The sequence below is a fragment of the Lissotriton helveticus genome, chromosome 6 (genome assembly GCF_964261635.1).
Source record: "Lissotriton helveticus chromosome 6, aLisHel1.1, whole genome shotgun sequence".
Taxonomy (NCBI): domain Eukaryota; kingdom Metazoa; phylum Chordata; class Amphibia; order Caudata; family Salamandridae; genus Lissotriton; species Lissotriton helveticus.
Window position 1 is genome coordinate 172,784,753 of NC_136067.1, and position 27,237 is coordinate 172,811,989.

A 27,237-nucleotide genomic window follows, 5' to 3' on the forward strand; every position below is an offset into this window, starting at 1 on the left:
AGGCCTGTGCAGCATTTTCTTCAAAATCGACGATTAGAAACCGTCGAGCCCGAAGACACGAGGTATCGAGAATGCAGTCACAAGCAATCCCGGAGCTGTTCGAGGACCAGCACCCAGAACAGGAGGAAGAGGAGGTCGACGAAGCGGGGTCAGAAGTGGACGAGTCCGACGTCGAGGAAATCGACGTCCAGCAAACCGTGAGTGACGACGTCCCTTTACCAAAGAACAGACCCCGCACGGTGTCGACCCCGCCCTCGAGCCTGGTCAGACAACCGAAAAAAGTTTCCGACGCCCCGCCTTCGGGCCCGGCAACGAAACCGAAACCCTCGGTCTCCCATCATGGTGGTTCCGATAGACGACCCACATCGACACCGAAGCTACATGTCAAAGAAAGCTCGAAGTCGAAACAGTCCATGTCGACACCGAAACACGTTTCGACGCCGAAAACACCCTCGACACCGGGGACATCGTCGACACCGAAAACATCGGATCCGAATAAAATCTCGGTGCCGAAAACACAAATGGACAGTCAGAAGAAAAAACACCTTTCGGACCCGAAAACTGCGGTACCGACACAGGAATATAAAACAGATCCTAAACAAAAGACTCTGTTTATTGATCCACAAACTGGCAAGGTAGTCACAGAACTACCTAAAAAGAGGAAGAATGAACAGTCGGACGACAGGACTCATCCGAAGAAGAGAACAATGGGGACAAATACAACTCCTCCCCATTCTCCAAAACCTAGAGACACACCCTCTTCTCCTCTTCCTCACAATAGGCCAAATATTCCTCCCACACGACCATCTACACCTACAACAGATGTAGAAAGTGACACAGGGGAGGGAGAACATCCTGGGGATGATGAAGACACAATCCCAGAGGAGGCAGACCCATGGGAAGAGTACAATGTAGGGTCAGATAACGATAACGACCCTGAACTGTATCCTTCAAAACCTTCACCTCCTGATGATAATACTGGTTTTGCGCAACTCATTAATAGAGCAGCAAAATACCACAAGGTAGAACTACATGCAGAACCTCAAATAGAGGATTTCTTATTAGAAACACTACCTACTACACAAAGAACATCAGGAACACTACCAATGCTTAAGGGCCTTCTCACTCACACATCAGAAATATTCAAAGACCCGGTGAGGGCTAGGGTACTGAACCCAAGGATTGATAAGAAATATAGAGCAGCTCCAAAAGACCCAATATTCATTAAAGGGCAAATTCCTCTAGACTCACTAGTAGTCACAAACGCTCGTAAGAGAGCAAACTCTTTATCTACAGGAGAAGCTCCACCTCCTGACAAAGAGTCTAAGCTAATAGATGCCTCTGGTAAGAGAGTAGCATCTCAAGCGGCAAACAGCTGGCGCATAGCTAATACACAAGCACTACTTGCAAGGTATGACAGAGCGCATTATGATGAGTTAGAAAAACTCATCACACATCTCCCTAACGAACATCAAAAGAGAGCAGATCAACTCATACAGGAAGGGAAGTTAATTACTAACACTTCAATCAAGTGCGCCCTAGAGGCGGCAGACACTGCAGCAAGATCTATAAACACAAGCATCATGTTAAGGAGACATGCATGGCTCAGGGTTTCAGGGTTCAAACAAGAGGTACAAACATCATTACTGAACCAACCTTTGATGAGAAAACACTTTTCGGCACAGGGACAGATGAGGCCTTAGAAAAGATGAAAAAGGATACGGAAACGGCTAAATCAATGGGAGCATTGCAACAGCCGACACAAAGAGGTTCCTTTCGTAGGTCCACCTATAGAGGAGGATCCAAAAATACAGGTAAAAGCCAGCAACAAACCTCTTTTACACCTACTTCACCCAGAGGTAATTCTAGAGGTAGTTACAGAGGTAACAACAACAAGGGTAGAGGTCGCGGAAACAACAACAACCGCAACTCTCCAACCCCAAAGCAGTGACTTCATACAGCTCCCCCCAGACCATATAACACCGGTCGGGGGACGCCTATCACGGTTCCTACCTGTCTGGGAAAACATCACATCAGACAGGTGGGTGAGACAAATTATCCAACATGGTTATTGCCTGGAACTCACATCTACCCCACCAAACATCCCCCCCAAACAGCGTCCAATGAAACAAGATCACCTGACACTGTTAAAACAAGAAGTACTATCCCTACTAGAAAAGCATGCCATAGAGAAGGTTCCACAGCACCAACAAGGAACAGGAGTATACTCCCTATACTTCCTAATTCCCAAAAAGGACGGGTCTCTAAGGCCAATACTGGACCTGAGACCTCTCAACGCATACATAAATTCGGAACATTTCCACATGGTCACGCTCCAACAAGTACTTCCTTTACTGAAGAAAGGGGACTTTCTTTCTACACTGGATCTAAAAGACGCTTACTTTCATATCCCAATTCACAAAGCCCACAGGAAATACCTCAGGTTTGTGGTAGAAGGACAACATTATCAGTTCAAAGTCCTTCCGTTTGGTGTCACAACGGCACCAAGGGTGTTCACAAAATGCCTGGCAGTGTTGGCAGCTCACCTAAGAAGACAACAAATACATGTCTTCCCATACTTGGACGACTGGCTAATAAAGGCCAAGTCACAAGAGGAATGTCTTCAAAACACACAAAAGACAATTCAGCTACTACACCAGCTAGGGTTCACAGTGAACTACACAAAGTCACACCTACAACCAAGCAAGGTTCAACAATATCTGGGGGCTACTATAGACACAGAAAAAGCCAAAGTATACCCCAATCCAGTCAGAATCCAAACAATGCTTACAATCATTCAAAGATTCCAGCCACAACACTCACTACCAGCAAGAGTGTTCATGCAGCTATTAGGGATGATGTCATCCTGCATACTGCTAATACCATATGCCAAACTACAAATGCGTCCGCTACAAGAATGCTTAGCGACACAGTGGAATCAGGCTCAAGGACAGATTACAGATCTGGTGTTGGTAGACGACCGCACACACCGCTCTCTGAAGTGGTGGAACACAACAAACATTGCCAAGGGGCGGTCGTTCCTAGAACAGATTCCACAGGTGACAATAACAGCGGACGCATCGCTCACAGGATGGGGAGCACATATGGAGAAATACACAGTACAAGGAAGGTGGAGTGTGCAGGAAAAAAGACTGCATATCAATCATCTAGAACTACTAGCAGTGTTTCTAGCATTGAAAGCCTTCCAAATACATGTTGCCAACAAAGCAGTCCTGATCAGAACAGACAACATGACAGCAATGTATTATATTCAAAAACAGGGGGGGACGCACTCTCTCCAACTATCCGGACTAGCACAGGAAATCTGGAGATGGGCCATTCCTCAAAACATCTATCTGTTAGCCGAACACCTACCAGGAGTCCAAAACCAGATAGCAGACATCTTAAGCAGACAGTCGGAACAAATACACGAATGGGAACTGTACCAACAAATACTGCAGCCATTCTTCCAAAGATGGGGACAGCCAGAGATAGACCTCTTTGCCACTCATCAGAACGCAAAATGCCAAAGCTTCGCGTCCAGGTACCCACACCACCTGTCGCAGGGCAATGCGTTATGGATAAATTGGTCCAACAAATTTGCATACGCTTTTCCCCCTCTCCCACTAATCCCATTAGTGGTCAGGAAGCTGCAACAACACTCAATGACCATGATACTAGTAGCACCCACGTGGGCAAGACAACCGTGGTTCACCACGCTCCTGCAACTCTCACAAGTGCCACATCAAAAGCTAAGAATTCTACCCATGCACCTTACACAGAACCATGGAGAAATAATGCACCCAGATCCCACACAACTGAACCTAGCGATCTGGCTCCTGAAATCCTAGAATTTGGGTACTTAGATCTACCCCCAAATTGCATGGAGATAATTAAACAAGCGAGACGTCCCACCACCAGAGCATGCTATGCAGCTAAGTGGAAGAGGTTTGCTATACACTGTACTACTAATAATATCAACCCTCTGGACGTATCAACAAGGGAGATTATTTGCTACTTACTACACTTACAGCAATGTAATCTCGCGTACACATCTATCAGAGTACATTTAGCAGCTATAGCAGCGTACCTACAAAACAGGCAGCATATATCACTGTTCAGAGTGCCAGCGATAAAAGCCTTCATGGAAGGCCTTAAAAGAGTCATTCCACCAAGATTACCACCTTCCCCGGTCTGGAACCTCAACGTAGTACTCACCAGACTAATGGGACCACCTTTCGAACCTATGCATAGGTGCGAGATACAATTCCTTACATGGAAGGTGGCGTTCCTTATAGCCATTACCTCACTCAGGAGAGTAAGTGAATTACAGGCATTGACAATACAAGAACCATTCCTACAGTTACACCAGAATAAAGTGGTTCTTAGAACAAACCCAAAGTTCTTGCCTAAAGTAATTTCAGCATTTCACATCAACCAGCCAGTGGAGATACCAGTCTTTTTTCCAAAGCCACAGACGGTAGCAGAAAGGGCTCTACATACACTAGATGTCAAAAGAGCCATTTTGTACTACATAGAAAGGACACAAAACTTCAGGAAAACTAAACAACTATTTGTAGCATTTTACCCAACACATAAGGGCAATCCTATCTCTAAAGCAGGCATCGCTAGATGGATTGTAAGATGTATACAGATATGTTACATTAAAGCAAAGAGAACATTAACTGTTCCTCCTAGAGCTCATTCTACACGAAAGCTAGGAGCATCTATGGCATTCTTAGGGAACATTCCCCTAGATGACATATGTAGAGCAGCAACTTGGTCTACACCACATACATTCACAAAGCACTACTGTGTTGATGTACAGGCTACACAACAAGCCAGAGTGGGCCAAGCTGTATTAAAAACTCTATTTCAAACAGTTGCGACAGACACTGGTGACCACCGCTAGGGAGGTAACTGCTGTACAATCTATTCATAAATGTACCATCTGCAGCCCATATGCCTCGAACGGAATATGCTACTTACCAGTATGCATCTGTTCTTGGCATAGAGGGCTGCAGAGTGGTACATGCCCTCCCTGCCTCCCCGGAAACCTGTGTCTGTCCCAACATTATCTTATTTAGATACATTTACATGGGCATATCTTTATGTATTATACTACACTACTCCATCTAACCCTACTATGGCAAAACAATCTAAGGATGGAGCTGATGCCCATGCGCACTAACACCAAGAGGAGGAGTCATCTATGACGACAAAGACTTCTCCAGAAGAAAAACAAGTGCAATCATCCGAGCCCAACACCAGATGGCGATCTATTCATAAATGTACCACTCTGCAGCCCTCTATGCCAAGAACAGATGCATACTGGTAAGTAGCATATTCCATATGGCCAGGGAGCTCCTGTTTCCAGAAACGTTGTTCTCCAGTATTAGGGTGTCTTTCATAGATTCACATGCTTGAATATCCCCCGTCGTCAGGAGTGGGAGTCCCACGGTAAATAAAATAGCAATAATATACTATATATATATATATATATATATATATATATATATATATACATATATATATATATATATATATATATATATATATATATATATATATATATATATATATGTAACACCATGAAACCTGAAATATGTAATAGAAAAAAGGCATAACAAGCCTACACATATTTCTACATAGGAATGCATTGAAAAGGAAAAAAACATTTGCAGTCTATCATTGTCATTATGTTGGTCCAAATTACAGCCAATCAGACGCCAGCAACCCTCTAGAACCTTCTCCTCAGAGCTCAGCACCTCAGATTTTCTACCACACGTCGTGTGAAGGGAGTCTCCCTGAGCTCTGCTCAGTTTTCTTAAATTTTTTCTTCTTAATATCACAGTTTTGTAATGTCTTCTTACATGAAGTCTACGTTCAGACCCTGTGTCACTTGTAGGAAGCTGTGACCTTTTCCTGTGAACCCTCATGGAGAGTATATGGAAACACTCTGCTTGTCTCTGACATGGTAAGAGGAGAAGGGGTTGTTCTTGTGCTTAGACTGTACCCCCCTTCTGATGTGGGAGGAATTTTTGTTGTTTGTCCTACACATTAAGCTTTGAAGTGATGCTTCTCCTCTACTACACCAGCTGAAGTAACATCACAATTAAGGGGTCTCTGGCCTTCTTTGAGTCTGCCTCCCACATCTACGCCCACGAGATTTACTCTCAGGCGTCTAGACTCACTCTGCGCACTTTTCTACGTGAAAATGTGCCAGCTTGTCGACGATACGGTCTGTGTATCCTCTGACGACAATCTTTGCCGTCACTGTTGCTCTGCAACGACAACGCCTCCAGACATGCTTCGACGACAGTGAGGACAGTGCCCTCTTGTCAACTACAGGCTCGTAGACCACTGGGAGTTTTTGTCGATGGTAATTTCTTCGACAGTTGGCCTCGTCGACGGTAGGCTCTTCGACGATAGGCCCGTCGACGGTAGGCTCGTCGACCATAGGTCCCGTCGACGGTGGCCTCGTCGACGGTGGCCTCGTCGACGGTAGGCTCGTCGACGGTGGCCTCGTCGACGGTAGGCTCGTCGACGGTAGGCTCGTCGACGGTAGGCTCGTCGACGGTAGGGCTCGTCGACGGTAGGCCTCGTCGACGGTAGGCTCGTCGACGGTAGGCTCGTCGACGGTAGGCTCGTCGACGGTAGGCTCGTCGACGGTGGCCTTCGTCGACGGTGGCCTCGTCGACGGTGGCCTCGTCGACGGTAGGCTCGTCGACGGTAGGCTCGTCGACGGCAGGCTCGTCGATGGTGAGCCCCGTAGACGCTGAGCTCTGTAGACACTGAGCTCTGTGGACGCTGAGCTCTGTGGACGGTGAGCTCTGTGGACGGTGAGCTCTGTGGACGGTGAGCTCTGTGGACGGTGAGCTCTGTGGACGGTGAGCTCTGTGGACGGTGAGCTCTGTAGACGGTGAGCTCTGTAGACGGTGAGCTCTGTAGACGGTGAGCTCTGTAGACGGTGAGCTCTACCAACATTCAGCCTCAACGCCAATTGGCTTAGTTGACGGATAACGCTGTTAACTGTTGGATTCGTCGACGGTTCAGCCCGTCGACAGTTGGTTTCACACACTGTTGACTTTTATGCACAATGTGTTTTGGTAGACGATTTATCTCGTCGACTGCAGCTTTCTGCTACATCCCCGTGATGGCTTTTTACTCCTGCCTTTCTATCTTCTTCTAAAAACTGGAGCTCTATTGCATTCACCTCCGGTGAATATTGGAGATTTTCCCCTCCTTATGAAGAGAGCGGCGAATCGTTTTTCCCTTTTCCCCTCGTCCGGGGGAAACCACAGAAACAAGTTTGTTCAGTTCCTATCATAGACTTTATTTAGCAAGAAGGTGTTAGACTCATGCAGAGGCCAAACTCTGTGCCGGCGGTTTGATTTCCACGCCTCGACAAGAAATGTGAAGCTCCCCACTATTCAGCCTACCCTGACTCAGTCATTACTCAGACGGCACAGCGATTATCTTGCAAGCCAGTTGGGCAGGTATGCCGCCAGATGTGCTCTGACATGTTGGCGCCAGTAGCACTTATTCCAGAATCCTCCCAGCCTCACACTTTGAAGATCCTGCAGGAGTGAGAGAGAGAGAGAGAGAAAAGTGCATCAGAAATGAATGTGAAGCGGACATTGCGTGTACAGGTTTTCCACAGCTCGCTATAGGGGCAGTCTGGGAAAGACAATTTTGCTTCAATGCTACGTCTTTCGCAAGGAGGTTCAGACTTCTATACTTCACTTGTTCTTTTGATTGAGGATCCCTTCTGGCCAGCATGTTGATGAGGCACTGCAGACCATCTTAAAGGACACAGATACTGCCCGCACCTTCGGGATATAGAATCGCAGCTTTTTCGTGGTGCCGAGGACGTAGCTCCACGTTTTTTGTTTCAAGGGAGTTCCATCCAGTATTGGCTCCTACAATCAGAACCAACTGCGTTACTCAAATCAAACGCAGTCACATAGGCACAGTACCAACAGGTCCTACATAGACAATCATCGTACAGCCGAGGCAACTCTTCTAAGACACAATGGATTACTGGGAACACACCTTTCTTCCCTCCAAAAACGTCAGAGATCTAATATCTCACTTTTACTCCAATTGGTGAAAGGTGACAGAGGACCGTTGGGTTTTTAAACGTCATGCCCAAGGGCACACTTTAGAATTTGTCTAATTTCCCTCTTTCTACACCTCCAAAGGCACTTCCTCCTTCTCATCTACGGGTGTCATTTGCACTTCCTCCTTCTCATCTACGGGTTTCGTTTGCACAAGTGTCTATATGGATACAAACGGGGACCGTCAAAGTGGTTCCGAATCTCCAACAGCGTTAGGGTTTACTCTCAGTTCCTCATCAACAAGCAAATGAGGAAAGTAGCGCATGATTTTAAATCTTTGCGCAAACTTTACAAATGTTGTCCCTCAACAAAATCCTAAAGTTCTTATGCCAGACGACTTTATAACTACTCTCAACCTCCAGGATGTCTATTTTCATGTGCCAATCCTTCCTAAGCATAGGAAGTGGCTACGCTTTACAATAGGTACAGAACTTATTCAATTAAAGTCCTACCTCTTGGATTTAGGTCCGTTTTTCGTGTCTTTACATACATCATGGAACCAGTGGCAGCCTATCTACGTCTGCAAGGCATACAAATTTCTCATTCCTGAGACAACTGTATAATAAGGGCTCGCTCTTATTTACAAGCAGTCCAGCACACTCAGACTTGTCAGTCAAAACCTGATTTTCAATAAATCATGACAAGTCCCAACTAGTACTAGCTCCGATATCAACGTGTCTCGGAGCATCAATCAATACAAACCTAGCAAAGGTGTTTGTCTCACACGAACGACGGGCCTGCATCTCCCACTTGGTGGTTCTTCTACGTTGGTTGCAGGTCTCCAGTTCCTTCGAAGATCTCATTCAAATCAATCCTCGGATGCAAGAGGCCCCTTTTTGTTGGTGGGTCCAAGAAAGAAAATTGTAGAAGGGGTGTGCGTTATTCCTTCAAGAAGTGCCAAATTACACCATCACCACAGACGGATCCCTTCGAGGGTTGGGGAGCATATCTTCAAGGGCTGAAGGTCAGCGGGGAATGGAACCCTCAACAAAAGGCTTGGCACATCAATCGGCTAGAGCTAGGTGCCATCTTCTTCGCCCTCAAATCCTTTCGTGTTATCATTCAAGGGGCCACAGTATTGGTTTGCACAGACAATACTTAAGTATACCTTACTTAAACAAACAGGGAAGAACGAGGTCGGTTCTTCTATCTCAGACAGCCCAAGAGATATGGGCTTGGGCAATATGGCACAGGATCAAACTCTTGGCTGTTCATGTGCCGGGAGTTGCAAATGTGCTGGCGGACACCCTCAGCAGGTCAACCGGTGTTCAACCATGAATAGGAACTGCATCAGCCAACGGCGGATCGAATCTTCCAGAAGTGGGGTCATCCCGATCTGGACCTCTTTGCGACAAAAAAGAACAGCTTATGCCTGTTTCTTTGCAAGCTGGCATCCCCACAGGGACTCGCAGGGGAAGGCGTTTTCGATAAACTGGCCTCAAATATATGCTACGCCTTTCCTCCGATACCGTTGGTTTCCAGAATTCTCCGTAAGATGAAGAAAGAGCCGTGTCGTTTGATTCTCATCGCCCACAGGTGGCCTCGCCAATACTGGTTCACCGAACTTCTTCTCCTCTCCAGAGTACGATCCAATACAGTTTCGACCAATTCCAAATCTCCTCTCCATTCAGAATGGTCAAATTTGCCATCCGATCCGGCTTCTCTAAAATTAGCAGTTTGGCGTCTGAGCACCTTGAATTAGCTCATCTGACTATCTCGGCGGATTGTAAGGAGGTACTGGCTTACGCGAGAGGACCTACTAAAGACATACAGTCTTTAAAAAAAAAAATAATAATAAAAAAAAAATCTGCATTTGGTGTTAATCTGCTGGGGTTCACCCATTTCTTGCAATGCCGGACCAGATATTACCTTTTTCTTGCACATGGCAAGATCAGGCTTATCTCATACAACGTTGAAGGTCTTTTTGGCAGCCATTTCAAGGTAACGTCAGGATGGGTGCATCTCTCTTTATTCTTCAAGAATACAACAGTTCTTTAAGGGACTACTCAGAATGTTTCTTCCTGTACGTTGTCCGCCTCCATCATGGGATTTTAATGTAGTATTAGCGCAGCTCATGCGCCACCCATTTGAGCCAATTTTCAGGATGTATTTCAAATTCCTAACATGCAACGTTTTTTTTTTGTTTTTTTTTCTCTTTGTTAGCATTAACTTCATCTAGAAGAGTCTGTGATGTTCAAGCTCTCACTGTCAATTCACCTTTCTTACAATTCACGCCCAATTCTGTGGTGCTACGTACAACCCAAGGTTTATGCCTAAGGTGCCTTCGGATTTTCACCTGAATGAACCAGTTATCTTAAAGAAGTTTTTTCCTAATCCGCATTACATACCCTTTACATCAGAAGATGTTTTAAAATTCTATTTGCAAAGGCCCTCTTGTCATTCTCAAATCCGATCAACTGTTTATTGCCTATGGAAATATACGGCAAGGACAAGCAGTGTCGAAACACACCATAGCTAGATGGATTTATGCTGCTGCTGACATTTGCCATCTTCATAGCTTATGGACGTTTCCACTAAGGGCGTCCAGTTCCCAAACCTACAATTGCTCGTGGGGTTTCCTTGGCCATTGCTTTCTGCCATCAACAGGCAGGCAAGCCTCTACAGTCTTCAGTGAGGATTCATTCTACCAGGGCGATGTCGTCTTCAACTGCCCTGTTTGCCGGTGTGCCGCCGCATCAGATCTGCAGAGCAGCCATGTGGTCAAGCAGGCACATGTTTACGAAACACTACTACCTGGGTACCATTAACAAAGCAGACCTGCAGTGGGACAGGCTATGCTTCGCTATCTTTTTCAATACGGTGAGCCTCTGTCTTCCCTCCTCCATTATGGTTTACCTTATTACTGTATGTCTTGCATGACTATAGACCTATTTGGTTTTATAAGTCTATGCAGGTGTATCATGCTGGGAAGTTTTGGATATTACTGCTTTCTATTCTATATTCAAGCATGTGAATCTATGAAAGACACCCTAATACTGGAGAAGAACAATTGTTACTTACCTGTAAACAGGTGGTTCTCCAGTATTGGTGTCTTTCATAGACTCACATGCGACCCACCCTCCTCCCCTCAGAAGCTCTCTTCTCCTCATACTCTGTGGTCACTCTTGTGCTACGAAAATCTGAGGTGCTGAGCTCTGAAGAGAAGGTTCTAGAGGGTTGCTGGCGCCTGATTGGCTGTAGTTTGGACCAACATAATGACAATGATAGACTGCAAATGGTTTTTTCCTTTTTCATGCAATCCTATGTAGAAATATGTGTAGGCTTGTTATGCCTTTTTTCTATGACATATTTCAGGTTTTATGTTACATATATATATATATTATATTATATTATATTATATTATATTATTACTATTTTATTTACCGTGGTACTCCCACTCCGACGACGGGGGATATTCAAGCATGTGAATCTATGAAAGACACCAATACTGGAGAACCACCTGTTTACAGGTAAGTAACAATTGTTCATCTCCTTGAGCAAAAGCCGCCTTTTATAGGTCTGGCATTTGAGTCTACGTTAGATGTAGCACCAACACAGTTTTTTAAATCATACATAATATGCATCAACAGAGGGGTTTCTAGTCCGTGTGCTTCATCCATTGGTCTGTTAAATTGTCATTCAAGTTTTGTTTCAGCATACCACAGCAAAATGCATGTGGCAATAGGTCAGCCCCCTATTTTCATAGGCTCCCTTCACTTTGAATGACTGCACAAAGCCTGTGTGCATTACTCACGTTTGTCTGAAGATAGGTTCTTTTCTCTGCAATGACAAAGGTGTTTGCTGATGTGCTTTTTTTTTTAACACTATATAGTGCAGGAGAAATAATTATCTGGTATTTAGTCGTAAAGTGACATTGTAGCTGCTTGTGATTTGAATAATTGTTTAAGTGGCTATTCTGATATTTCTCCCAAATAATAATAAAATGCACATCCCAACTGAGAAAATTGCCACTTGAAAAACTGCTGCATCAGTGATTGTTTTTAATATATATATATTTAGGTCAAGCCTATAACAGTGCGCATGCGCTGTTCTGGCGAAGACTTCATGTAGGGGCTTTTGAAAACTAATCTAAGAATCTTTTTGTTTTGGCCCACGCTATTGGCTTTTCCGTGCGTCTTTTTAACAAAGACAGCACGCAATTGGCCAAAGGTGGGCACATTGCTCCGCCCATGGCCTATTGGTTTTGGTTACCCACACGGCCACCATGTGTTTTGAATTATCGTGCACGATAATTGAAAACGCATGTCTCGGTTCGGGCGTCCGCACGTGCACACCAGCAGCTCCCGTATCTCGTTTCGTCCCCGTGTCCACCACTCCTACCCTTTCTAGTCCTTGCTAGTTTCCAAAGTAGTTTATTCACGTTGCTTCGAAACGTCTGCCAGAGGGCGAAAAAACATAAATGACATTCACAGGTAAAGCATTCCTGGTCTACTCTCAGCACCAGCATAAGATATAGGTAAAGAGGTGGGTATGGCGTGGAGGAGGCAGAGCCTCGCCGCCGACCCCGACCTGCAGCATCGGTATTGGCTGTGGGTGGAGGCATCCAGGGAACTGGGCGGGAAGGACCTGCCTCGCCCTGGGGCCTTCTTTGAGGATCTGTGAGCGAGTGGGGTGGAAAAAAAGGACTAACAGGGCAATGCAAATCTCTAGGCTTACGGGTGCACTAGAAAGAGGATTGTTACTATACGACATGCAAAAATGATATAACAATTAATCCATTTCCTATATTAGGTGATAAATGGAATTCAATTTATTCGCATTACTATTTTACCAGATCATTCACATTTTAAACACACGTTAATGATCATTCTATAATGTAAGGACATTACATAAAATGCAATTTAAACATTCATTCATTTTTATGAAATTAACGCACTTTGATCTCTTTTCACCTCCGTGGAAATACAAAAAATAAGCACTACTCTAGTTCCAAGGTGGCCGCCCCATTTACAGCAACACAAGGAAGCGCCATCTGCTTGGTTTCCTGCCTCTTTCTGTCTCTACAGGTCAGGTCCTGGACAGGAGAAATAAAGTTCCGTTTGTAACTCTTGCAGCTACTTCAAAATATGCTGCTGGTTGTGCGCTCTCACCTGCGCTGCCTCAATGTTGCTTTGCGGAGCCTTTATCACATGGACAAGGTGGCTACAGTGGGCTCGCAGCCCAGCCCTCGTGCCGAGCGGGTCAAAGTAGGCCAGTCACCGGCGAGGGAGGTCACGGTCACGAGTGGCTGACCAGAAAATAAGATAAATTTGGTGTGAGCCTGATTTAAAAAAATAAAAATAAAGATGTGTTAAGAGCTGACAGCGCTCATGTTATGTTAACTTGGCATCCAAATAACATCCAGGTTTCTGTGAACATTTAATGTATATTGGCATGTCTGACTATGTAGGACCAGGGCTTTAAGTTGGATGAAGAAACTAGGGAGGTCTCAAAGGGGCGTGGCCGGTGTAATTAAGGCCGTGTTTTCAATTATTGTGCACAGATGCGTGCACGATAATTGAAAACAAATTGCTCGCTTTGGCGCGCGCGCACCACTCGCGGGCTTGTTTTGAGAGGCCTTCTCAATTGAATCAAGAGGGTGTGGAGAGGGAGGCAGGGTTTCAACAGGTCCAGTTTCCCTAGCCCCTGGAATGTGGCACGTGCTCGGGTGATCGTGCAGTTGTAGTCTTCTTTCTACTGAAATTGGTGCTCTGTGGCAATAAATCCCCCAGGGGCGGCGGGGCTTTGTCTGTAGTGTGCACTGGGTACACGGCGGTTATAGTGCCGCAAGTAGAACCTTTCCCTTACTCCCCTACTGGCCAATTCTTCAGCCCCTCTCTTACTCTTCCCTATTCTCGTCTGCCACATCCCCTCTTCCAACAACTTTATTCTCCCCTTCAACATTCCATGTCTTCCTGCTTCTCACTTCCCAGCGTGCTCCACCTTCAGCTCTACTGCACCTCTCCTTCCTAGTTCCAATCCCCGTCCACTCTTTCTTCCCCACACCCACTCTCTCTCGCCCATTCATTTCCTACCTCTACAATGAAATTCTCCCTTCTCCTTTCTTTCACCCCTCCCGCCCCACCCATTCCCATCCTCGTTCCCTTCTCTCTTCCGTTCCCATCCATGGCGCTCTCTTCCCTGCGTTTCTCGCCTCTGATCTCCTCCACACTTTCCTCATCCCCTTCCTCTCCTGCTCCCTCCGTGTAACCTTTCCCCATTTCCTCTCACCACTCATTTGTCCCCCCCACTCTCCTCGCCCCTCCCCTACAGCTCCATCTCCCACCCTGCTGTCTCCCAACAACCCATGTTTCCGTTCCCCTTTCTCTCCCCCTCCCACCCGCGACGCCTCTGCCTCTTCATTCCTCTCGACCCCGACCCCAACTGCCATCTCCTGCGGTAACATCCATCAATGCCATTTATCTCCCACACCCACCACACCAAGCTTTCCATCCATGCATCCCTCCGACTACCTCACCCTACATCCTCGTCCATCCATTCATCCATCTCTGTCTCTTACTTTGTCCTCACTCCACCTCCACACACTGTTGTCTCAAGGTTTCTCCTTTCCGTAGTCTCTACTTCTAAATGTAATGAAAGTCACTGCATGCACTTTGATACAACCGAGATGGGTAGCTCTTTTAAAACATTAAAATGTTATGCTAAAGTGTGGATTGAGAAGGAATGTCAGGCGGCGGTGTGGTTTTGGGTTCAGGATTCTGCAAAACCACGTATTCTACATGGCTTTTGATGTAGTTCGAGAGCCTGTGCAGCAACGTCGGGCAGGCACATGTGTTTATAGTGTGCCGAGGAAGGAAGCGCGTGGCTTGGTGTGCTCCTGAAGGCAAAGGCAGGGAGTGTTCTCAAAGTCAGGGCTACAACTTTTTGGAATTGCTCGTGAGGCGTCACTATGTCACTTCGCCTCGCACCGACCCCGGGTGAGCCTGTTCCCATAGTACAAGTGATGGTGCACGTGGCAACTCTATTTTGATGAGACTGTGTGTGGTAGTCTGGTCGGTAGCGCACTGACTGCTGAGGGGCTGGTGGTGGCCAGATGATTTCCAATGGAAATGGCGCAGTAAAGAATATGAATTACTTTTGTGGAGCAAAAATAACAGCAGCTTCTAAGGGCAGTCGCTTGTTTATTATTAGCTTGACCAGTATTTTAAGTTCCTTGTTGGTACAAACGTTTGTAAAATTGCTAAAAACGTTTTTCCCCTAATCGGTACGTTGTAAATATAAAAAGAAATTACTTTAAAATATGTTCTACAGCTGTCTTAAAGATCCCAGACTGCTGCTAAAAGTAAACAATGACAGCAAAGAAATGTTAAACATGCATTTGCAATGCAATAGGTCTCGCAATTGCGAGATTTTGAGCTGCTGGCACTGCACATTCCACACCACTTTTTTCAACTCAACAAAACAATTACACAACACACCACATACATCCAATCCACACAACAGAATTCCGCATCATTCCACATAATTCAACAGCACACAGCATAATTAAACTCCACAAAATACCACTCCACCACACAAAATGAAATTCCACATAATTGCACTCTGATACACAATCCCTCTCCACATAATTACAGTACACTCAATACCACATAATTACTATCCACATATTTCCATTACACACCATGCCACATAATTTTACAGCGCAAATCCACTCCACACAATTCCACCACACACCATTCCACAACTAATAAGTCCAAAGGAACATAAATCCACTCCACACCACATACATTCGCTACAATCCAAAACACATGGGTAAAAGGCATTTCATATTTACAATACCTCTAACTCTCACAAATGCGAGACCAATTTACATTGCAAGTGCTTGTTTTATTTTGTCTTTTTTGTAAGCCTCACTCATGAGGTGGCATGTTTATTTTTTTCGTTTTTGTGGCATATGCTTGCATAAAAAATAACTATTGACCCAACTTGCCAAGTCCAGACCTTGTTGCTTTGCCAAATCTTGTTTGTATGAGGGAACAAGTGATCCTCTTCCTAGGAGTTAGTATCGACACTTTACTCCAGTATTGGAGCTTTCATAGATTCACGTGCCTGAATCATTCCCCGTCGTAGAGACGGGAGTCTCCGGTATATAAAAAAGCAATGCTTTGCAGTAAAGCAAACTGAAAGAGGTCTAGTCCCATTTTCCTTTTGCAACCCATTACCCTTGTTATGTAAAAAGGACCAAACTTTTCCCTGAACCAATCCGATCTCCTCACCCTCTAGAACCCTCCTGAGAGAACCTTTTGCCCCTCAGATTTTCTACCGCACGTTGATTTTCTTCTCACTTTGACTGGGATTTGAGGTTCTCTCATTTTCCAGTTTTTTTCTTATTTGAAATTCCTTATTCTAATAACATGGCTGACGAGGAGAAAAAAGGATTATTTAGAGCTTGTGCCACCCGCTCTAAAAAAAGACTTTATACAGATGACCCTCATAAAGACTGCATATACTGCCTCTATCCAGACCATCAAGCAAAGGATTGTAAGGTATGTCGAACCTTTTCAAATAAAACCTTGAGGGATCGTGAGGGAAGACTACTACTTTGGCTTCAGAAGGTTAAATCCAGGAAGGAGATCCTCTCATGGGAGAGTGAGGAGGAGTCATCTTAGTCTAGGAGATCTCAAAAAAGGAGCAGATCTCCTCCGGCTCATACCTCAGGTGAGAAACCTGAGAAGGCCCCAAAAAAGACCACTCCAGGGTCTTCAGGGCGCAGTCCCTCAAAATCTCCTTCAGGCAAAGCTAAGGAGAAAAAGGGTTCTGCTTCAGAGGTGAAACAGGTGAAGAAAACTACCTCTGAGCCTTCAAAATCTCCTCCCAGGATCAAGATTACCATCAAAAAGTCTTCCTCTACACCTTCTGAGGAGAAAGAGAAAGTATCTACACCGTCGAAGGGAGCCTCGATGAGGAAAATGATATCGACGAAAGCAGCATCATCGTCGACGAAGCATGAGGTAAAAGCTGTTGCTAAGACGCCGTTGACACTTTCGACGGCGGTATCGACGACGAGTTTGTCGACGAGGGCGTAGACTACCATGGCTACATCTACATCGTCGAAGGGATCGTCGACGACCGCAACGACCACGGGAGCGTCGACGATGATGATGTCAGCGATGGGGATCTAGTCGACCAGGGGGAAAAAAAACAGAAAAGAGGTTTTAACATGGAAAAGAACAATAAAACCAAAGATTACATCTCCAAGCAAGGTGTCTCCATTAGTCCCTTCTCACCTTCTAGAAGAAGAGGACTTTGAGGACGAAAACGTAGGTGGTCCTTTTGGATATGTGAGTAACCCTTCGCAGTTAAGGGTTAAATACCAAGAGGAAGATTCAGAGGGATAGTATGGGGGATTTCAGGATCATCCCCAACAACAGCAACAATACCACCAGGAGCATCATGAGGAGATGACAAGTGTGCCATCTTCTTTCCTGAAGGATCTACAAGGCATGTTAGAGGATTATAGAAGAAGGTATCCGGTGCCTAAGGCCTCTAAGGAAATTCCTGAGGTTACACCTCGACCTCGCTCGGTCCCGGGTACACCAGTGTGAAGGAGGGAGATCTTGCCGGGGCCATTCCTAGGTCTCCACCACCAAGATCTCAGCAGGATCCAGATACCATGGATGATGACCATGAGGATGGAGAGATTACGGACCCTAGCAGAGAGTGGGACGATTATCTCATTCCTTCACCTTTGATTCCTACACCGAAACCAGTGGATTCTCCACCAGAGGACATTGGTGGTTTTCATAACCTGATGGAAAGGGCCACTAAATGATTCGCTCTTACCATGGTGGAAGATCAAGCGGAATGTTTCTTATATGACTTTAAGGAACTCTATCGAAGATCTGTTCGGTCCTTACCTATTGTAAGTAATATTTGGGAAGAAGGCCTAAAGGTTATGGAAACGCCAGCTCCAGTGACTCCGGTGCTCGCCAGACTGGTCAAAAAATATAAAGCGCCTGCAGATGCTCCAGCGTGTCTTTTGGGTCATCCCAAACCGTACTCCGTTATTTCACCGGCAGCGCAACAGAAATCGAGAAATCCGTCTGCTCCAATTACGGCACCACCAGACACAGAGGGTAGGAGACTGGCCAACGCAGGAAAGAGGTTTTTCTCAATGTCGGCTCCACTGGTAAAAGCTGCGAATGCCCTCGCTATTCTGGGAAGATACGACATGCAAATGTGGTGAGACCTTTCGCCATATATTGACCGTGTACCAGAACCAGAGAGGCAAGAAGCCAGAAAAATTCTTCTGGAGGGTGAGAGGACTTCGGCAGAAGTCCTAGATTGCGCTATGGATATAGCGACCACGGCATTTAGGTCTCTTGGAGGAGCAGCAGTTCTGCGCAGACAAGGATGGTTAAGGGCGACGGCTTTTAGACCGGAGGTTCAGAATAAAATCTTAGACCTTCCCTTCTACGGTGAAGATTTATTTGGCAAACATATTGATGACGCACTACAGAGTATCAAGAAGGATACTGATACTGCTAAAGCATTAGGAACTCTGCAATACAGAAAGGTTCCTTTTCGAGGCTCTAAGGGTAGAGGGCAATCATCTTACAGAGGAGGATATCAGCAAGGGAGATATTCCTCCTACTCCGCCTCATCTCAGCCCTACCGCCAGCAGTATACACAGCGACAATCAGGAGGTTATAAAAAAGAAACTCCGAGAGGCAAATGAGGTCGTCTGGGGAAAGACAACACCTGACGACAATGACAACCTTCAAACTCCGGCTACACCAACTCTTCTGAGATTAAATGCTCCCCTGGGTTGAAAGATTGCTCATTATTTTCTTGGCAAGAAATAACAACGGACCAATGGGTCCTCAACATTATTCAATTCGGCCATACTCTAGAATTTCTGCAGACGCCTCCTTGTACACCACCGATGCATCAAAAAGTCAATCATTTGATCAAATCTGGAAGGAGATTCGGAAAATGCTCCGAAAGGGAGAAATAGAACCGGTGCCGAACTCCCAAAAAGAAAAGGGGTTTTGCTCCCGTTTTTTTTTTCTGGTCAAGAAAAACATCCTCCAATGGCGTCCTATTCTGGATCTCAGATCCCTAAACACCTATCTCAATAAACAGTCTTTCAGGATGGTGTCTCTTCAGGATATCCTTCTACTATTGAACACAGGAGATCATATGACCACTTTAGACATACAGGATGCGCATTTTCAAGTCCCTATCCATCCTTCACACAGACGGTACCTTTGGTTCGTGGTAGCAGGAGAACATTACCAATTCAAGGTACTGCCATTCGGCCTAAAGTCAGCGCCGAGAATGTTCACAAAATGCCTGGCTCCAGTGGCGGCTGTTTTAAGGAAACCGAAACATCAAATATTTCCTTACCTCAACGACTAGTTAGTCAAGGCACCATCGGAAGCACTAGCCCGAGCGTCAACGAAGGCTTGCATAGACTTGTTTGCCAAACTAGGTTTGACTCTACACGAGGAAAAGTCAACCCTTCAACCAACAAAACTGATCACATTTCTGGGAGTAATACTAGATACGGAAAGGAACAAGGCGTTTCCCTCCAAAGAAAGACAACTGAAGATCGTGTTTCTCTTCCAAGACTTTATAAAAAGAAAGTATCTTTTAGTATGCAGAAACAAGTCATTGCTGGGCATGATGTCCCTCATGCCTCACTGCAGGTTAAGGATGCGCGTGTTGCAAGAACAGCTCGATCTTCAATGGCGTCAAGCAAGAAGAAAATGTCTCAAGGTCTTTCATTTCTAACAATATCAGCTCCATTGGTAGTGACTACCGATGCGTCCCTAGAAGGATGGGGAGCATTTCTTCAAGACCTTCAAGTCAGCGGTCGTTGGAAGTTGCACGAGCAGCAATTACACATAAACCTGCTGGAACTCAGGGCAATCCGCTTCGCATTACAAGCTTTCCTGCCAAGGATAAGAGGCTCGTCGGTGTTGATGAGTACGGACAACACGACTGCGATGCACAACTTGAACAAACAAGATCTCTCTCCCTGTCTCAGGAAGCCCAGTGAATATGGGAATGGGCGCTACAGCAAGGGGTATCCTTGACAGCAGAACATCTCCCAGGAGATCAGAACATCAAGGCGGATACTCTGAGCAGGCTCAGGTCGTCCTGCCACGAGTGGGAGCTGGACCAGGGGATCCTGAACAACATTTTTCGAAGATGGGGAAATCCAACAGTAGACAAGAAATGCCGGTTCTTCGCAAGCTGGCTTCCCCAGAGGGGGTCTTTGGGGAATGCGTTTTCGATGGCATGGTCCGGTGTCTTTGCTTACGTTTTTGCTCCAATTCCTCTCCTGCCCGTGTGCTTGTGAAGATCAAGAAGGAACCGTGCAGGCTGATCCTGATAGCCGTGGTGGCCCAAACAGCACTGGTTCACAGAACTCCTGCTACTGTCGGAGGACCGTCCAGTTTGTCTCCGACCAATTCCATCACTTCTGACAATGTCCCAGGGATAAGTGCTCCATCCGGACCCGAAATCCTGGTGCTTAGCGGCCTTTCTCCTGAGCACTGTGAATTTCAGCATCTAAAAATCTCAGAGGAATGTAAAAGAATACTGTCGAAGGCTAGAGCGGATAGTACCAACAAAACCTACAGAATGAAATAGAAGAGGTTTTGTCTATGGTGTCAGAGAAATAAAATTCATCCTCTAACTGCGGCTCCTCATGAAATTATCCCATATATCTTACTTTTAGCCAAATCCGGACTGGCTCACGCTTCTATTAAGGTGCATTTAGCTGCATTATCCCGCTACAGGAGGTCTGCCTCAGGCCCATCCCTATGGTTGGCAAGGATCATCAAACAATTTTTGACGGGATTATTCTGGGTTTTTCTTCCAATAAAACCACCACCACCACTTTGGCGTCTAAACATAGTAATATCACAGTTAATGAAACAGCCTTTCGAACCTATACACAGAGCGGATTTGAAATTCCTATCATGGAAGGTGGCGCTTCTCATTGCCTTGACATCAGCGAGACGAGTAGGAGAACTACAGGCTCTCACGATTCAAGACCCTTTTTTGCAATTTCAGGAAAACGGGATGATTCTTAGAACCAACCCAAAGTTTATTCCTAAAGTGCCAACTGACTTTCATTTAAATGAACCGTTAGTGTTGAAACGCTTCTTTCCTCGACCAGTGACCGCGGCAGAGAGAGTTCTGCATTCTCAGGATGTACAGCGATGTCTCAAATTCTATTTGCAAGAAACTAGGAGCTTTCGCAAGGCCTCACAGCCCTTTGTCGCTTATAGCACACCCAGGAAAGGTTTTCCTTTATCAAAACGTGGGATTGCCAGGTGGATTTCCAGTGCAATTGTCTACTGTCACCAAGCTGCTGGTAAACCTCTGAATGCACGGGTGCGTGCTCATTCGACAAGAGCAGTGTCTACATCCACTGCGTTATTTGCAGGAGTGCCGATCCAGGACATCTGTAGGGCAGCAACCTGGACATCAACGCATACCTTCACTAGGCACTACTGCTTATAAGCGGCTGCTGAGACCGATGTGGCAGTGGGAGAAGCGGTTCTGAGAAATATCATCCAATGACTTTGAGCCCTCTTTACATCCCTCCTTCCTTTTTTATGGATCACAAATGCACATTTTTATTACTTGCTGTGTATAAGATTATTCATACTGTCTTGCATGATGTTGGAATACAGAAGGCAAATGTGCTTTGTTATATCACTGCTCACTATTCTGATTCAGGCATGTGAATCTATGAAAGCTCCAATACTGGAGTAAGAAAACAAGTTACTTACCTGTAACTGTAGTTCTCCAGTATTGGAAGCTTTCATAGATTCACATGCAACCCACCCTCCTCCCCTGAGAGGCTCACCTTGGATTTAGCACGGATAGTGTTATATGCACAAGTGCGCGAAAATCTATGGGGCAAAAGGTTCTCTCAGGAGGGTTCTAGAGGGTGAGGAGCTCTGATTGGTTCAGGGAAAGGTTTGGTCCTTTTTACATAACAAGGGTAATGGGTTGCAAAAAGAAAATGGGCCTAAGCCTCTTTCAGTTTGCACTACTGCTAAGCATTGCTTTTTTATATTGTTACAACATTGCTTTTTTATATACCGGAGATTCCCGTCTTGACGACGGGGAATGATTCAGGTATGTGAATCTATGAAAGTTTCCAATACTAGAGAACTACAGTTACAGGTAAGTAACTTGTTTTCATATCTGCAGGGCAAAATCCCTTTGGGAAACCTTACCTTGTCACTCAAGATTTACTAGCAACTTGTAATAGAAAATTGTTCTTTGCAAACACAACCATTCTCGTTCGGTTCTTTGAAAATTACCCCTGTTTAATTACATTTTTCTTTTATTACCCCAACAGATCCATCAAAAAATTCCCACTACAGATCCTTCTTGCAGCAAGACTCGGCGGATTATAATCTCTATCAGGACTCAGAGTTTGCCTAATGGAACACTTGTGTCTCGGAATCACTACTCCCCTATTTACCTGTCGTGTGCAATGCTCTTGGCAGCGCTGAGCTGGCAGTATCTCACTAAGGTGTCTCAAGCATCTGACGAGTTTGTACAGGCAACTGAGAACTGAGACCAGACAAGGACTCGTGCATGGAAACACTTTATTATTACGACTACTGGTGCTCTTCCGCAGATAATATGGCAACCAGAAAAAGTTTATGGAGTAGTCATACAGTTTGCTTGGTGCCAGTTGGATGTGACTTCATCATCATTCCCTTTGAAATTAGAACTGAACCAAAACAAGTTTGACACTTTACAACAATCTTCCTCCAGTATGATGAAAAATCTGGAATGTTAAAGAAAATGGTTGAAAGAAAGCAGTCTAAGGGGAATTGTTTCTTTTGAAAAAATGCAGTCGGAGCGTAGATATTTTTTTACTACTGATGTTGAACACATTTTCATTCATGTCTTAAGAAGATGGCTCGCAATTTGTATTCTGTCAGCTGTATGGTATCTGTAATATCCAGCTTATAGCTCCATTATCTGCAATACATTTGAGTTCTATACATGACAATGAAAACTGCAGCCACTTTCCAGGGTTTTAAGTTTTGAAGATCCTATTTCTGTAGCTGTATGTGATGTTGCTTGTAAATAAGTGCGCACATTAGTTTCCGAAAGCAATGGATACATTTTGCAAGACCTGATTTAAGTTCAAAAGGGTTCTATTGTAACTTTCAAAAGATTGCCAGTATTGAAACTGTTAGCAGAACAAAGTGGAGAACCTAAGCATGTTTTATAAATATTGACTGTTCCATCTAGTTCCTTCCATTTCGAATACGTAGGCACGGCATTACATTATGGTTAACACTGTAAATGCCCATTAACTACATCCAGTGAGGATGGAATGGAATAACTCCAATGTACTTCGCCTCCCATGTTGTAAGATTCCACTACTCAATTCCTGTGTCCACAGAAACGGCTGGTTCGCAAGTGCCACTGTTCACTGTTAATTTTACAACAAGACTGTGCACAGTTGTTGGCGTTTAACTCTGAGAGGGTAGGCGACTTGCATCTGCACCCTATTCATTCGACAACTTTATGCATTTAAATAATGGGAGCCCTGTTAAATCACAGAAACTGACCCTCTCTCTAGAAATCATCAAAGAAAGTCTTAAAACATGTCAGCCCAATTTACAAAGCTATTTGTACGCCTGGGTTTTATTTAGGTAGGAAAATGCCTTCATTTACGAGTGTAAATTTTGATTTGTGATGGGCCGAATCGTTCATGGTGAACACATTTCACTCATAAGTGCAGTTTAACGCACCAAAGCTTGTGCCAGAATAGAATCCACAGAGCTGTGACTTTGTGGGTGTTCTAGCTTGGGTCCTCCTGAGAAGTCGGTGAGCACCCTCAGATTCACAGGCTTTACTGATGACATTTTCTGGGGGGTCTTCCCCCTGGGAGGTGAGCGGTACAAGCGTTTCAAGCACTCGTCCTTATTTATATTTGCATCTTGGGAGTTCAGAGTACTGTGCTTGTGCATGACAATAACCCAAGATCCTTGTAGGTCATCATTGTGCCCATATTTATAAGGCCCAATTACTTATAAACACTTGTCTTACAGTTTGCCTTGTTTGAAAACATTTAATAAAATTGTTAAATGAAATGGCATGCAACTGTGCCACTGCCATGGAAGGGTAAGTCCAAGTAATTTGCAATTTCGAGCCACAGATGCTAATTAAAGGAAGGGCAATTTACCATGCAGGGGTATTTGGTATAGGTCTTTTTTTATTCTGTTTCCATTATGCTCTGTTTCTGTGCTATGGAATGACAATTGCTTTTGTATCTATTGATGCAGTCTTGAATTGTTTTGGGAGTAACATACGTTCTGCTTTAGATAGTTGTATGTGAAATTTGTGGATCATGCTCTTAAAGTGTCGGCTTTTTCTTAAAGCGCTGAAGTCTCTGTGCAACAATAGTAACAATATCTGCAATCCTTTATGGGGTTGACAGCACATTAAGTGCCCTGTTATAACATGCTAATCAACTCAAATATACACTGTAACCAAAATAGTCGGTCTGGAGGCTATTTAAGGGGCCTTGAACAACACTTTTTTAAACCATTATTTAAATATGTAGAATTAAACTGTATGGAGGTTGCCATATCTCTGTACAAGTCACTAACCTTGTTAGAAGTGGGCATTGGGTTTGTCATGCCTGCCGCATGTTTGTCATCACAAGTTTTAATTCTACGAGTCCATACACTAGTAGCACATTTAGTTCTTTTCAAGGCACTATGGGTTATAATTGAATCTCCGCTCAGATCCAGCCAGGTTTTATGTCTAGGATATTGCATGTGCAACTGGTTCGACCTGGTTCTTTAAGCAAACTCACAACTCCCAAGTACATGATATTTGGCTCACCTGTGTTTATAGTTAATGAGCTGATCAGTCCGTGTACATCCCCAAAGGTCGTCTTCTTTGCACCTGTGATCCCACGTCATGATTGTTGCTTTACTGTAATTGTTCACATCGAGACTTTCACATCGAGTAATTGTTTCCATTGAGACTGCTGTATTCATCCTGATGAACATAAACCCTACTGTTCTTATGTTTGGCATGCATGCTTCATTTAGGGCTTGTGTTCAGTAATTAGCTTCAAAAGTTGCGTTTACTCTTTGACGGAGATAGTTTGTTTGCTGTTTCATCCTTGTTCTGCATAGCCATATGTGTCTAAGGAGTTCACGCGCAGAGACCTGCCATTTTGAGTCACCAGTATAATGTATGTACAGTGTTGATTTTTCATCAGCCTCTTGTGACGGAGCTGTGTTCCATTTTAATATGTATAGTTTAATTTGTTCGAATACAGGAAATATCTTTTTAAGGTAATTTAATGGAAATGGATTCATGGTCTGTAGAGCTCGTTATTTTATTTTCCGAATTCTTGCGTTGTTTAAGTTGACGGAAAAAAGCTGTGATAAAGTTAATAAATGTGTGTTGTAACTGGTTTGAGAGTTTGATAAAAAAAAGAAGTAAGGTGAAAAAAATCTACATTTATATAAGGAAGTGATTTTAGATTTCCTTTGTACTTGTATGTCATGTACAGAAATGTTGCATTTTTAGATGGCTTTAGATATCAAACTCCAAACCGCGCCCCAGTAAGCAATTTGTACATCTCATTTGTATTTGAGTGGTCTGATTGCTCAGTATTTTGGCATTGTTATACAATGTTTAAAAGTTTTATTGAATAAAACTGTAATGAATATTAAGGGACTACTGATTCCATAATTTCTTATTTGTGGGTTGGGGAGTTCTTTTTCATTGCACTTGTAATGAGTGTAGAATTACTGGCGTTGTCCCCATGGATTCGTTAGAACCCCTACGAGGGGAATCATTCATATGCTAATTGGTGTTGCAAATGCCTGTGCCTTTCTTGACCCTGCCACCACCTCGTACCTCAGGACACAGTAGCTGTCATGAACAGTCTCAGTCACAAAGGTATTGGTGCATGTAAGTTTCAGTCAATGCATAAGCAACTTCTTTAGGCGTATGAGCCAACTATTCCAATTCAAAAATGTATTTTTCCTGTGTGTAAATGAGTGTTCAAAACGTGTGGCTGTAGATACCCATACGCTGCATACTTTCGCAATCTAGTGTTGGGTCCAGATGTGTGCAAGTCTATTTTTTTCTTTGAAGAAGTCTTTTGAGTCATGAAACAAAGTGTCTCCTCTTCCTATTGATAATGAGCATGGGCATTGAGAGAGAGAGAGAAACTCTGTTTATTTAGACCGTAGTATTTAAACCTTGAGATCGAATAAAAATGCTGCTCATTATACAAAATTAATCAGTATCAAAGCCATACATAATTTATAAAATCAGGCAGTTACTCTCTATGCCGCTTCCTAAATATTATACTAATTTAAAAAAAAAACATTCCATGGGTAGCACATATATAAAATAGTTTAAAAAGAATTTTAAAAACAAGCTATACATAATAAAACTGGAGATTATTACATTTTAAAACGAGGCAAGTTCATTACATTTCTCATTATTCACTTACAGTACTATTCTAGTATCTTATGGGCTAGCGTCCCCTCGAATTTTAACATTTACTTATTTCTGGTAATGGAATACAAGTAGGTTCCTCAGTTTAGTTTCTTTAACTGTTCCTGTGCTAAGCGATTCGCCCCTTTCAGATAGTTTCCGAGTGTAATTGCTATTTACTCCAGTATTGGAACTTTCATAGATTCACATGCCTGAATCATTCCCCGTCGTCGAGACGGGAGTCTCCGGTATATAAAAAAAGCAGTGCTTAGTAGTATAGCAAACTGAAAAGAGGCCTAGGCCCATTTCCCTTTTGCAACCCATAGCCTTTGTTATGTAAAAAAGGCCCAAACTTTTCCCTGAACCAATCAGAGCTCCTAACCCTCTAGAACACTCCTGAGAGAACCTTCTGCCCCTCAGATTTTTCTACCGCACGTTGTGCTAGGGACTCTCCTTTGAGCTCTGCTCAAACTCTTTCCTTCTACAGTAGTTTGACTCGGATTTGAGGTTTTTACATCAACCATGTCTGAGAAAGAGAAAAAAGGATTATTTAGAGCTTGTTCAACCTGCTCCAAGAAGAGGCTTTATACAGATGACACTCACAAGGACTGCATCTACTGTCTCTACCCAG

General features: G+C 44.3%; 1 protein-coding gene across 3 annotated transcripts in view; it reads left to right on the plus strand.

The window, feature by feature from the left end:
* FDFT1 (farnesyl-diphosphate farnesyltransferase 1) overlaps nt 1-25,835 on the plus strand; it is a 145,081-nt gene extending 119,246 nt beyond the window's left edge. For all 3 annotated transcript variants that reach the window (XM_078647581.1, XM_078647580.1, XM_078647579.1), the window contains one exon: nt 22,471-25,835. In XM_078647581.1, coding sequence (XP_078503707.1) covers nt 22,471-22,692 — 222 coding nt within the window. In that variant the 3' untranslated portion in view covers nt 22,693-25,835. The remainder of the gene's footprint in view (nt 1-22,470) is intronic.
* The last annotated feature ends 1,402 nt before the right edge of the window (nt 25,836-27,237 follow it).